The sequence below is a fragment of the Indicator indicator genome, chromosome 1 (genome assembly GCF_027791375.1).
Source record: "Indicator indicator isolate 239-I01 chromosome 1, UM_Iind_1.1, whole genome shotgun sequence".
NCBI lineage: Eukaryota > Metazoa > Chordata > Aves > Piciformes > Indicatoridae > Indicator > Indicator indicator.
In genome coordinates, this window is record NC_072010.1 from 59,435,093 (window position 1) to 59,449,207 (window position 14,115).

General features: G+C 36.1%; 1 protein-coding gene across 3 annotated transcripts in view; it reads right to left on the bottom strand.

Annotated features, from left to right (window-relative positions):
• Positions 1-14,115, bottom strand: part of FGF14 (fibroblast growth factor 14) — a 398,429-nt gene that overhangs the window by 92,123 nt on the left and 292,191 nt on the right. For 2 of the 3 annotated variants that reach the window (XM_054380953.1, XM_054380960.1), the window contains exon 2: positions 3,537-3,647. The exons of the other annotated variant lie outside the window; for it this stretch is intronic. In XM_054380953.1, coding sequence (XP_054236928.1) covers positions 3,537-3,647 — 111 coding nt within the window. The remainder of the gene's footprint in view (positions 1-3,536; positions 3,648-14,115) is intronic. 3 annotated transcript variants of the gene reach the window in all.

The following is a 14,115-nucleotide window of genomic DNA, read 5'->3' on the forward strand; positions in this document are numbered from 1 at the left end:
GTAAACATCACCAACTTGGGAAAGATATAAAAAGATAACAAAAACGATGAACTGAAACTCAACAGTCTATGCAGGTTGAGCATGACCACCAATATGAACAGATGAAAATATGTTCAGGAATACAATTACAAGCAGTCTCACATTTCCTCATTTTTCATGGGAGGTTTTGCGCACATTAAATATCTTGCCTTCTATCTCTGCAGACTGGCCCTTACTCAACCTTAAAGCAAGACACAACAATGACTTCTAATACAGCAGTTGCCTGAAACCACTAGTAAAACTCATTTTGACTTCAGATGAAGTAAAAAGTCACATCAAAGATACTACCAAGAAGCTTCAAAGACACCAGGTGTGAACAGAACCACTCAACTGGAACAGACTACATCTTAATCTTACTTTGTGCTACCTGTCTTCAACACTGACTCCAATACTGTATAATTTATGTTTAATGACATACATTTAAAATGAGTACAAAACAATATATGCAGTTTAAGGAATTTAACATTTAAGCACTCTTCTAACTGCTTGACACAGAATAAATTGCAACAGCATGAAAAGCAGTGGTATGACTAAGCTTCAGGTTCCTTGCTGAAGACAAAAAGGAAATTGCTCCTCTGTCCCTCGCTTCTCACTCACGCTGCCTTCTCCGACACCCACATCCTCAGATTGCCAGCACATGAGGAAGTCCCTCAAAGGCTTCTGGGACAGAAGGCCCATCAAAGGCTTGAGAGACTTTTTATGGTGTTGGGTAATGATAGGATTAGAGGGAATGGATCCAAGCTGGAGGAGGGTAGATTTAGATTAAACGTTAGGAAGAAGTTCTTCACCGTAAGGGTGGTGAGACACTGGAACAGGTTGCCCAAAGAGGTGGTGAAAGCCCTATCCCCGGAAGTTTTTAATGCCAGGCTGGATGTGGCTCTGGGCAGCCTGATCTAATGGAAAATGTCCCTGCCCATGGCAGGGGGGTTGGAAGTAGATGATCCTTGAGGTCCCTTCCAACCCTGACAATTCTGTGATTCTGTGACAGAGAGTAGCGCAGCAAGATGGAAGGCTGGCAGAGATACACACCCTTTAGTAGCTTGTATTTCTTCCATTTTTATGAAACAGACTTTAAATGGAAGTTATCCTCACTGTCAAGGTAAGCGTACTAACTGTCCTATTGGCAGCTGATATATATCCATTCCCTTGCCCACTGGGCACAATAAATAGGCAGCCCCCACTGGGCACAATAAGTAGGCAGTCTGCGAATTCCATGGTCAGAAGCAGGATTTTCCACTCTGGCAAAAGCCAAAACTTATTTACTGGTAAGCCTCAGATAGAAAGTATCATGATAAGGAGCTTGCAAAACAAAATCCTAGGAATTCTACCCATGAGAAAATTACTGTTTTAAAGCAAAGGAGAAAAACAAAAAATCTAAATATGCTGCAATAAAGAAAAATAATAGGAAACAAAAAAGTTCAACAGGAAATGGAAGGAAACATAATGTAAGGGGAAAACTACTGGGGAGAATGTCTGACAGCACAAAAACCCAGACACATACATTCATGAATCTACCACATGGATCAATCTTTTCAGCTCTTAATGCAGCATTGAGATATATATATACACACACACCAGCAAAATTTAAGGTGGAGTTTGTATACTTTTCTGGTGAGCCCATTAATTTCCCATCTTTATAGCCTAAACTGTCTTTACTAAATAACATCGTAAAATTTGACTAGTGAAGAAACAAATAGTGAATCACACCTGTTAAAGAAGAAAATCCCTTTATGGAAAAAAATCATTTTAGCCTAAAAAATTATCATGAAGTAAAACACGGTTATTATTGAACAGTATTTGCTCAAAATACACAATGCTACTATCTGGTATTAGGTTGAGTTTGGACAAGTTTTATACAATATACATACAATACATATAACATTGGCTCTGCATTTTGGAACAAGAATAAGAGGGATGGACAAACAAATGGAAATACAGAAAAAGGAGAGAAAGAGAGAATGACATAGTAAGAAATGAAAAGGAAGATTTTAAAAGCTGACAACAGCAAAAAGAGGAAAGTAAGGCATTATTGTCTAGTTTTGCAAAGATTCAAAATCCACAGAGTACTATGACTGAAAAAACCCAAACATTGATAACTGATTCTATGATTCTATGATTCTATGAACATTTAAACATTTCAAAATTTTTGCAGCCATACACATCTCCTCATTGAAGCTGAAGGTAAGAGAGAGCTAGGCAGAGAGAGGAGAGAGAGGGACATACACACTTGTGCTCTAAGTGTTCCCCAGACCACAAATAGGCAAAGCTTCTATAGAAAGCAATAATGACCTTGTCTTTACAAGCTCTTAGCATCTAGTCCAGTGCAGAAGTGGGCATGAGAGATGGACACACTCAGGGAAGAAAAGGAACAAAAGGAACAATAGGGGGAAAAAGAAAAATTCAAAAATAAAATGTACACATGAAAATCAATTCTTTTTCTCAATTCAAAAAGAAAATTGAAAGAAAATTAAAAAATTGAGCAATAAAGATGATCATGCTATCTGTTCATGAAGCGTGTTAAAAACGACAGCCATGCATTAACAGATAAAACAGAGACCTAACTGAAGTAAAGCAGAAACCTCAGATCTCTTAGTTTCTAGAGCCTAATTCCAACATTTTAAAGGAAACTAAATGCTTATTTATATATGCATAATAAAAAGATAAATCTTTTATATTAAGAATGCTTAAAATAGATCTCAAGATCACATAGAAATGTGTTACTTAAATATGTTATTATCAGTAACAAAACACAAATGTTCCCTGGTAAACAGAAAATTAAAAAGTAACTGTTTCTAGAGTAAAAATAGGTTTGTTTTGTTAGCATTTGCAGCTGAAGTTACCAAATATATACAGGCTCATTGAAAGAAAATGAGTGGCAGTATTATACGGAAAGGGTACCAAAGCAGCAACTCACATGGCCTTCCAAGACCATTTTTGTTTGCATTATTTTTGAAAACTGTCACTGTCGCAGCCCCTACACTGCCAAAAATTCTCACAATATCATTGGAACTCTTGCTGGTATAAGGGACTGTAGGATCTTTAGCCCAAAGTCAGCAAGGTACTTCAAGCATGTGTTAGTTAGACATGCACCTATTTGCTTTGCTGAATCAGGGCACATATGATAATAGTTTTCAAATAATTTTTGTTTTCATCTTTTTTGTTGTTGTTATTTATTTGAAGAAATTTATGTTAATTGCATACTTTCTATAAAAATATTTCAATATAATTTTATCATTTTCACAGGATTACCAGAAGACAACCATTGGCCTAAATATCTCACCCCTGAGGTCTATCCCTTCAGAAGGAACACATTTAGACCAATGTCCTTCACGAGCCGTGCTGGCAGTCATTATGCTTCAAATGGCCAGACCCCTTCTCCTTGTGACAAAACACATTCAGAAACCCTCCAAAGGCATTAACACTGTGTCTGCGCGTACACACTCAAGCGATGCAATCTGCGTGTGCGATTAAGACATTCCCCTGGGGCAGTCACTTACTAGAATTACTGCTGTCATCCTTGGTTCCATCGAGACTTCCATCGGGGTGCATTTGCAAGTAGTAGCCTTGCCTGCAATATAACCTGGTCACTATACCCTTGAGCTGGGGATCTGAAAGACAAACATATTTTGTCACTAGCCTCAAAACTTTTTCCAAGAGTTATCCCTACTTCTCTCACTGTAGGAGGAAGTTTGGTGAAGTAGCATTGCTGTCTTAAAAGTAAGTACTATAATAGCATGGGTCCTGGATGGAGATGGAGAAAAATCCCACCACCGAGTATTATTAGGCCAGTTGCGTGTCCTGTTCTCTGCCTTCAACATCATTACAATTAACACAGGTAAAATACAGAAATAAAAGAACACCCCAAACATCTCTAGTCAAAAGTCGTAAATCAGATTAAGCCCTGAAAAAAAAAATTTAGATTTCAGCAACAAGTATAGAGCCCTACAGAAACTAACGAAACATTAAAAAACCCTACTTATTTCACACATGTTAATAACTTAATATATTTCGCATAAGTTTTAATGACAGTTGGAGGGAAAGGTCTGTCTCCTTTCACTCTCTACCAAAACGATAAAGTTATATGGTACAGCATTTTGTAACAGTCCCATCTGAAGAGTTTGCAAAATATGTTATCAATCTAGAAACAGATACAATTCACTTGCCCTCTCCCACCACCCAGGAAATAACACTCACAGTCAGGACAAGGCATAAACCTCCTTAAACAGAAAAAGCAGCCTGAAAAGCCCTTTATTTTGCTAAAAGTACACCGGAAATTCAGGTAGCTAAACAACACAGATACATGTTTAATATTCTGCATTTCTGATAATTGCCAAGAATTTGGAAGGAGCTGCCAAACCACACGTTTATGATTCATCTGGAGGATGCTGCATTATCACATCACAAATGAAACTGCTGCAGGGATGGTTCAGTGTTGAGGAAGAGCATCTTTAAAAAATCAACAGCACTACCTCTGTGTGATGCTGGTATTAACAACATTAAACAAAAACCATTAAGGCCAACCCTAGGCAGCCACTACATGAACTTGTGGGGAAATCGGCAATAAAAGCATCTATGTCATATCACGCTTAACTTTGCAGTAGTGCACTAAAATCATAAAGACTTTGAGACACATATGTAATAAAATGAATAGGTGAACTTCTAAGGAAGACAGAAATTATTTCCATTGCAACCCTGTGGACAGAATATAAAATCCTCCTTGAATTTGTGTGTAATTGCTTTTACAACCAGTCATGCTAGGTTACTTACAGTATGCTACAGGGAGGTAAAGATGAACACTAATAAACAAAACTGGCTCTGAGTGGAATGCTTTGGCTTTCTACAGAGGCTCAGTTACATGAAATGATTATGAAAATATCAATTTTTCTTGACTAGCCAAATTAAAAAGTCGTATTAAACAATAAACACATCTAAACTAAAACTACAATAAAACCTTTTACTACAAATATTAACACTAAAAATTTTGAAGCCTGGTAATAATATAAACTTTTGATGATCAACATGTAAGCACGTTACATCTTTCTTTTTTAAATGCAAATTTTGCTTTCTGCAAATTTTTACATTAGCAAGTTTGTCTATCTTTATATAAGAATGCTCAGAAACAACTATTTTTAAAATTTATGAACAGAATAAACTGTAGCTACTTTTCATGTACTGTCTCAATTAACTTAGTAAGGCAACTAAAGGTATCTTCATAATTTAAAAATGAAAAGTGAGTTCTTGTTGCACAGGCACTATTCCTTTCATCATATACTTTCAGTGTGCACTTCCAAATTGACAATTTTAAACATACTCACTTAATACATATTAAAATTGCATTTAAAGAGATTAAAAGAAAATATTAAAAATACAGCTTTTAAACTTATTTACAGGAGCAAAAAAAGTATTTTCAAACAACTTCCACACTTGAAGAATCGTTGAAGGCAAAGTACAGTCAACCTACTATCACCAGTTGTTTACATCTCCTTCAAGGGAGAAAAGCAGAACTTAGAAGTGACTTTCAAAGTTGTTCTTGATATTCTATGAATTTTCCTACATTCCCAAATAAAATCTACTTTCTTACAGTAAATCATGTAATCATTTGTCTGTTCTCACCAAAAGCATTATTTAAAGTTAACCCTGTTTACCAGATATCCAAAATTATATCTAACTGAAAATAATTTATTTTTTTACTAGTTCTTGAACATAATATTTAGTTGATACATATCAGCACTTCAGATCAACAGATCCAAGTTAATAGGAACTAAATGTTTTAGCTGAAGGGTGCTCAAAAACAATGCAGGAACTGAACAATGAGACATGGTATTTATCTGATCTTAGCCAAAAAGCAATCCAGATTCAGTGATGGAGTTGAACGAAATAACTCATTAATCTCAATGGAAGTCCTAACAGTCAAACAGGCTACTTCATACAGCCTCAAGGTAAATATCTCCAAGATGAAGCAGACAATCCTGTCAGGAAAGAATTTATTTTTCCTTCTTGCAGAAAGATAAATAAATCTTTTGGGTCCTTTTTGAGACACCTAGGCAGTAAGCAGAGAAGAGAAAACCACTCGTCCATTTTTTTTCCATAGCATTTTACCTGCCTATTGTCACTTAATATTACAGGAACAGTCTTAGCTTTAGATAATTTACAAATTAGTTTCTCAAATCCTTTTCTACCACACTTGTATTTTTGTTAACTGTTTTCTAGAAAGCTGGAGCAACTAGCAATGCCCAGAAACTCACATCACAGGGATACAGGCAGACAGACCAGCCTTACCATTCTTACCCTTTACACCCCACATATGCCTTTTTCTTCCCAAATGAAAGAGAAGGAAAGGCAAGAGAACACAGCAAAATAATAAAATATGAATGAAAAGGATGAGAGTAGATGACCTTTACCAAGGAGTACCCATCTTTTGTGATTTTATCATAGATATTTTGCTAATAGTTCTCCAAAAGTCCTAGCCATGACAGCAAAGTGATTACGTGAAAAAATATCACTTCTATTTAAATTTAAACACCTTGACTTGAGGTTAAAAAACAAACAAAAAAACCCAGAAAACTTTACCACGGATCAAAATCAAATGACAGTTCAACATCTCCTAATGATTTTTATTGATCTTATTTTTCACCTTAACTTCTGATGTTGACCAGTTCAACATGACAACTCTGCAATGCCCTGACATGGAAAGGATTATGCTGACTTCTAGTTATTAGAGGTTGTCACTAAAAATTCAAAGACACTGTACTTGAATGGACAAAGCAACAGCATCTCAAGCCTCTCTTCCACAGCAACCTGCATGACAGCAGCCACTTGCAGCATGCTTTTATTGTTTTTTTAATTTGTCAGTGGTGATGGCACGATGCATGATTGTAGTTCACATGTACTGTCAGTAGCTATTCTCATGTCCTCAGCAAAGACAGACTTTAATTGAGACGTCTTCTCCCTTTAACACTGGCTACGAAAATGGCATTGGCATTAACTCATGACAGGCTTGAGTATAGCTTTTGCTTTAGAACAATTTATATTTTGAATTAAGAATATCTTTTGTTCACCAACAGAATGGTTTTAGTATGTCTTTCCTCACCCCACAAGCTGCTAGGACAGATCTCTCTAGACATTTTATAGGTTTAAAATAAATAGGGTGACAAACTCATTAAATATGAGTATTAAGGACTTTACTTTTGTGTTCAGATGTAGATGAATGTACAATGATAAAAGAACAATGATGAATATGCCCATTGTAACACCATGAAAAATGGATCCTTTAGCATCCACCCAGTTTAATTTTTAGTTTTAACAACATGAGGGCTTTTTTGACCTGTCATTATTTACTTAGTCCCTCTTTTGAGTAAAGGTACTAAATAAAAGCTTGTTTGAGCTGACAAGCAAATACTTAATAGTGTGCTAGTCTCATATCAGCTGACATCTTATGGAGAATAAACTGAACCATCCAGTCAATGACAAGTCTGTTACAAAATGAGTTGCTCAGTGAGTCAAACAAAAAACAATGTTTAGAGATGCATTCTGCTCAGATAGCATAGCATCAGCTTCATGTTAACAACCAGTAACTCCAGGTCTTTTACATTTTACTTGCCCTTTATTTTTTGCATTTCCTTCCAGTAGTTACTACTTCTGGATGTTTCTGCACTACAAATAAAACTCATACTGGTCCAGAATAACCAGGCATTTTTGGTGTTAAGATTTCTGGTGCTCCAGCAGTCACAATGACTCGTCATTTCTTCTCATTGGTGGTGTTATGATCGGCATTTGTTAGGAAACTTTTCCCTAATCTATTAAACTTTATTTGAAATATTAAAGAAATCTATAATCTCTATTGTGATTTTAAAAATGTTAACCCTCCCAAAAGTTGCAACCTCTACATTTCTGATGAATCTGGGAAGCAAAATACCCACCCAAAGCACCGAGCATACCACCCAGTACAGACCACTCTCCTGGTTAGTTTGTAAGGCCTGATAGTGTAAAAGGCCACTTTTCCTGTCTTCCCAAACAAAAGTGCCCTGACGATAGTGGCGTGTGGATGTGTGGAGCTCTGAACTAAGATTCTTTCAGTCTTTTGCTGAAGCCACTCTTACCTGTTTAACAATTAGCTACCTGCCACAGGTGGAACTAGAACCCACCCACTAGACTACAGTTCAAGGCAGCCTCCAGCCCTTCACTGACTTCTGCACAGAAACCTATTGATGCTTCAGATTAATGTTTGGATACTATTCAAAACTTCAAATGTGTTCGTACTACTATTAAAAAAAAAAAAAATCCACTAGGCAGTTCAGCTCCAGAAGGATGGATCAAATCCCATGTAAAATCACATTTCCTTTTTGGATTCTCATTTCAAGTATTTCAGTTCCTACTGTAATGCTTTTCCCAGTTTCCAAAAGTTGTCTTCTTCTCAAGCCTACTGTTTATGTTTAATTGCAGTGGTACTCTAACAGGTATAGTCAGTACAGATGACCATATTACACCCCTTTTGTCTTGGTTTTGGAAAGTTTTCCTTCATCATTCCAGGACATAAAAGTGCAGGATCCTCTGATATACATGTTACGCAATCACAAAAGTAAGATTCCTAAAGCAAGTACAAATCCAATATGGAATTCAAAATGCAGAACTTCCTTTAAATGTGATAAAATCCTAAATAAGAATCAAATCCCATATTTTTCCTTCATTATGAAACGTCCATTGTCCTTATGATACAGCTTTTGCATTCAAAAGCTTTATATGCTCCCAACTTCTTTATTATTTTGTCTGTCCTGTCACCTGGTGGCTCACTATTTCAAAGTTTCTGATCATGTTGTTTTTACTTTCTTTCAATGTTAATAAGAGATAAAACGTTGACATTTATAGGCTACTGCTCTCTGATTTTAATAATAATATTGTTTTCAATATCTCATAATACACACCAGAAAACTAAAATTTAATTAAAAACTTGAAAGAAAAATATTTTTAAAAGAAAGTTTTGCTCTATTCAGGACAGAGGGGAAAAGGATATAATGTGAACTCAGAAAAGCAATAGCTTCCATTATTCCCTGTTCCCATAAGTAATAACAGTACTTATTCTGAAACGCAGTGGCTTTGTGAGCCTATTTCTCTGTGCTCACTTATTTTTCTGTCCTCACAATGATTACAGGGCACTCCACTTCGATGTTTATTTTTAACTCTACTTTTTGTCCGTTTATGTCGCACATCAGAAGCTCGTCTCCCGCAGAACCTTGCTTTGAGAGCACATTTAAGAGACAGAGAGTCCTCCTACGTTCCTCCGCTCTCACTGTCATCAGTATTTCAACAGCATTTATGAAATTTCTTGGTAAACTATGAAAGTGGGTTGGAGTTCTGCAAAGTGGTTGCTTTTCTTGAAAGCACAGCATCATACCCTTTGTGCCAGTATCCTTGCCTTTGTATTGAAAATGTTTTTATGTTAACTGCAGAATGTGCTCCCTTCCATTTGTGTGCACTGACATTTTGTCTGTAGGTCCTACAATGCATTTCAAACTATGCAAGATTTGCTTCTTGCTATGTTGTTTTACTTTGAACTAATTTGATTGTCAGTGGAATTACAGCAACTTGGCTTCTAGCTGGGATAATTTATACCTGTTCAGATTCATCAGATGATTGGATCTAACAGACTTGTCTAAACCATAATTGTTAACATTCTCATTTACTAGTCATATTATTTTTGGAAGAATATTTATCACCATAGAATTGTTTTGGTTGGAAAAGACCTTTAAGACCAAGTCTAACCATCAACTAACTCTACCAAGCCTAGTGCTAAACCCTTAGCACCACATCTATCCATCTTTTAAATACCTCCAGGGATGGCGATTCAACCACCTCCCTGTAAAGCATATTCCAGTGTTTGATAACCCTTCCAGTGAAGAAGTTTCTTCTACTATCCAATGTAAACCTACCCTGATGCAACCTGAGGCCATTTCCACTTGTCCCATCACATACTACTAGGGAGAAGAGAATGACACCCATCTTGCTACAACTGGGTATTTGTTGGAAAGGGAAGAGGTTTTAAGTTGTTAAGAAACCACATTGTTCCAAAATCACAATTTTACACAGGTATGGTAGTTTAATTTTTGTAACTTTATTATAATTTGAATTTTTCTCTCTACTGGACTATAATGTGCATCTCCGATATTTCTGATCATGCAACACATGGATTTGTTGAGAGATTTCTCCCTAAATACTGCCTTTCACAGTTGAGAAACACTCCTTCTAATATGCTAAAACTAAATTTCTCAAAAACAAATATAGTTGAAGTTATACACAAGAATATTGAAAAGAAACTGGCCTCTACTTCCAGGCTTACTTAGCACAAGTCACAGTTTAGTGATTCTAACCAACAAGAATTATCTTCCACTAACAAAAAAAAAAAAATCTTTGCAATTATATTCACTTTCTCAAAGCTTACTTTGAAATGCTAAAAATTCTATTGTCTAAAGTTTCACGTTATAGCAGTCTTGCTGTTACAATTTTTATTTCTTATTTTACATAGGCCTAAAAAATATCCTGTCTTATGGAATCTACACAACACAGATAAAATATTTTTCCAGTGTTCTGTTCAGGACCAAATTTTATTTCAGTCACATTCAAAGAATAACAAAGTAGGCATAATGAGACAGATTCTATTACCGTTTAAGTTATGTATATGATTTGACTAATGCATTGCCCTTTGAATCAGTAAATAAATGGGATTTAAGAATGAGATTTCTCTGAAGATGTCACTGAACACTGAAAGCACAAAAGGAGGGGCATAATTACCTTTCCAAATGTAACTGAATATATTTCACATAACACCTAGCTGACCAAAGAATGATCATGATTCTCCCTTTCCTAGATAATTTGTATTTTTAGAACTAAATGTACAAACATTATGTTTATTTTTGCAATCTTGACTATTTGTCTCCTTGCATGCTGTGTCATGAAGCAGTGAAATATTTGAAGTCAGCTTTTATTTCTTTGACAAAACTGACTTAGAATTAAATTTGGAAAGCACCTAAACAATCTATTTTAAAAGTATTCAAAATTATCATGGTAATGCTCAACGAAAAGAGGAGAGTAGGATAATTTGCAATGCTAAGTACTGAATTCTAAATCACACTCTATTTTCTGTTGTTACATAGAGGAAGCTTTCATAATACTGAGTGGCAGGAGTCCTTAACTTGTTATTAACTTCATTTAATCCTTGCCAGAATACATAAAAGCCCACAAAGTGAAGTGGTATATTCCCTCTGCTTAGATAGACAACAGCAGCACTTCATGAAAAGTACACCTCAAGAACAGTGTATTGTACCTACTTTCTTGACAGTAGCACAGAATATGGAAAGAAGCCATTTGTATTACTTCCAAGAAATCTTGCATTTTCATCTACCAACTAGCATCAAAAATAGAGGCAGATGAACTGCACCACCTATGAAATGAGGTAAAGGAGATTTTACCTAGTTATGAAGCATTAACTAGGAACTGCAATATACAGAATCATAAAATCATAGAATCATTTAGGTTAAGACCTTTAAAATCATAAAGTCTAACTGTAAACCCAACACTGCCAAGTAAGTGCACCACTAAATCATGTCCCTAAGCACCGTGTTTACTTGCCTTTTAAATACCTCTAGGGATATTGATTCAGCCACTTCCCTGAGCAGCCTGTTCCAATGCTTAACAACCCTTTCAGTGGAGAAATGTGTCACAATGTCCAACCTAAATCTCCCCTGGCACAATTTGAGGCCACTTCCTCTTACCCTACTGCTTGTTACTTGGGACAACACCCACCTCACTACAACTTCCTTTCAGGTTGTTGTAGAGAGCAGTAAGATCTGCCCCCAGCCTCTTTTTCTCCAGCCTAAACAACTCCAGTTTCTTCAGACACTCCTCATAAGACTTGTTCGCATACGATATGTGACAAGATTCACCGCAGAACAAAGACACTCGGTTTTCTTTGGTATTTGAACAACATATAAGGAAGGCTTTGATGGTTTCAGAGGTAGCAGATTCCCAATACCTAGGGCAGCAGTCTCAATTTTTATTGCCACTACCATAAACAGATACATGACTACAAGATTACAGAAGTCCCATTAAACAAGCTGAAGTTTGCACTGTTAATACAAATTAAATACTTCTTTATTTAGAAGAATATTTATCTACATAGGAAAGTATGAATGCACTGGCATTAATTCACATAGAAGCTCTACAAAAAAAACTTTAGTATCGTTCTACATATAGTACCATTAATAATTATTTAACATTTTTTATAATATTCCATTGCTCTTTCTCAATGGGTTGCCATTTTCAGTTTAATCTCTAAAATCTCTAACAGCAACACAAACAAAAGCAAGGTAGTATCACCCAAAAAAGTATAATCAAGGATGTACTGCTTTTTTTTTTTTAAGAAAAACCCTACATACCCAAGAAATGTCATGAGTTATGGGAAGAAGATTACTGACTACTTGAAACACAAAATAGCAAGTCACACTAAATATTTCAGTTCTTCCATTTTTGCAGGGTAACTAAGTATTACTCTGGAATGCTATTTAATCAGGGACTTCCTGAAGAACTAACAGACATTTTCCTGTACTTTATCCTATCGTTTGGACAAGCACTTGTCTGTTTTATTTGCAAGAATGCAGTCAAATAGAGAGACAGAAAGAGAAGCAATACATGGCTGTTTTGGTTTTCTGAGATGATGTTTTCATCAAATCCCCCTTGTGAGAAAGACATGATTCCTGTTCAGCCTGCAGACTGGAAGGCCTCCTAATCTGTGGTATTAAACACAATTCAGATATCTCAAGAGAAGCAGCTTGGAAAAGTGATCTTCATCCAGTCTGACAAGAAAATAATCCCCTATGCTGAAGAACATAATCTGTACCATTTCTAATTCAGAACTACAGACTCATTTCTTCTATCATCGTAGTGACAAAGCCTCTTTACTGGAGGTTCTCCCTGCTTATTTTTCTAAGGTTTTTGAGGTTAACTTGGGCCACAAGCTTAGGGTTTCTTTGTCTTCTCCTCATCTCTACTATCCAAGAAAACTTGGAATACACAAAAAGAAATACAGAGTCTTATGACATTACATAATCCCAGGATCTGAGCTCTAAGGAAATCAGTAGATTTTGACGCTGACGATAAAGGACAGACCACAGAAAACTGTGACAGGCGGTCACTCAACAAATCTTTTTTGAGAAACATCAGCACAAACAGCCTTGTTTCTCTAGAACTGCTCTTGCTTTGGGATTGACTCTAGTAGGAAAAAAAATGCTATATGACTTTTAGTTCACCTATTGCTTGTAGAGGAAAAAAAAGGAAGACAAAAAAGCAAACAAAACCAAACCATTTATCTCCCCTAGATTGCTCTGGCTCTCTTGGAAAAGCTATTTAGTCCAAATATTTAGCTCCTAACTAAACAGATCTATGCTTACGGCATCTATGAGAAAATAGGCAGGAACAATTCAAGTCCACTCAATTATTCACTAGTAAGGAGTAAATATTGCAGTTCTGAGTCTTCTGATGATATGGTGCAAACAGCTGGCAGAGACTATCCTAGCCCCTCACTGGCATTATGAACTAAACCTACTGTTTGCCTACAGAAAAACAAAGGTATTCTATAAAATTTCACAAAATTGCAAGTATCTGCTAGGTTTTGGAGGAGCTCGAAGCTGGTTCATGCTTTGACAGAGCCTTGCCCAAAAGAACCATCAAAACACGGGAAGGACTTCAACTTACTAGAACACAAACCATAACAAATAGCTTTTAAATATGTAACATGAAGGAGAAATAAAATGGTAAGAAATCTCCCAACCTATCTAATGCATTATTGTAGTGACCTCAGGATCTGTTTTGCCTTCAGTTCAGCTTTGTCACCATGGAGAACTAGCTATACACCTACTATCTGTACCTTTTCTAACCTGTTAAGGTTACAGGCTCTCCTTCACTTTTTTCTCACTCCTTACCTGCTATATTCTCCAGTCCAGCATAGTTTCCCAGCTGTTCTGAATGTGTTTTCTTCTAAGATGTGAAATATGAAACTGGAAAAACCCTCTAAACCAGAATATATAC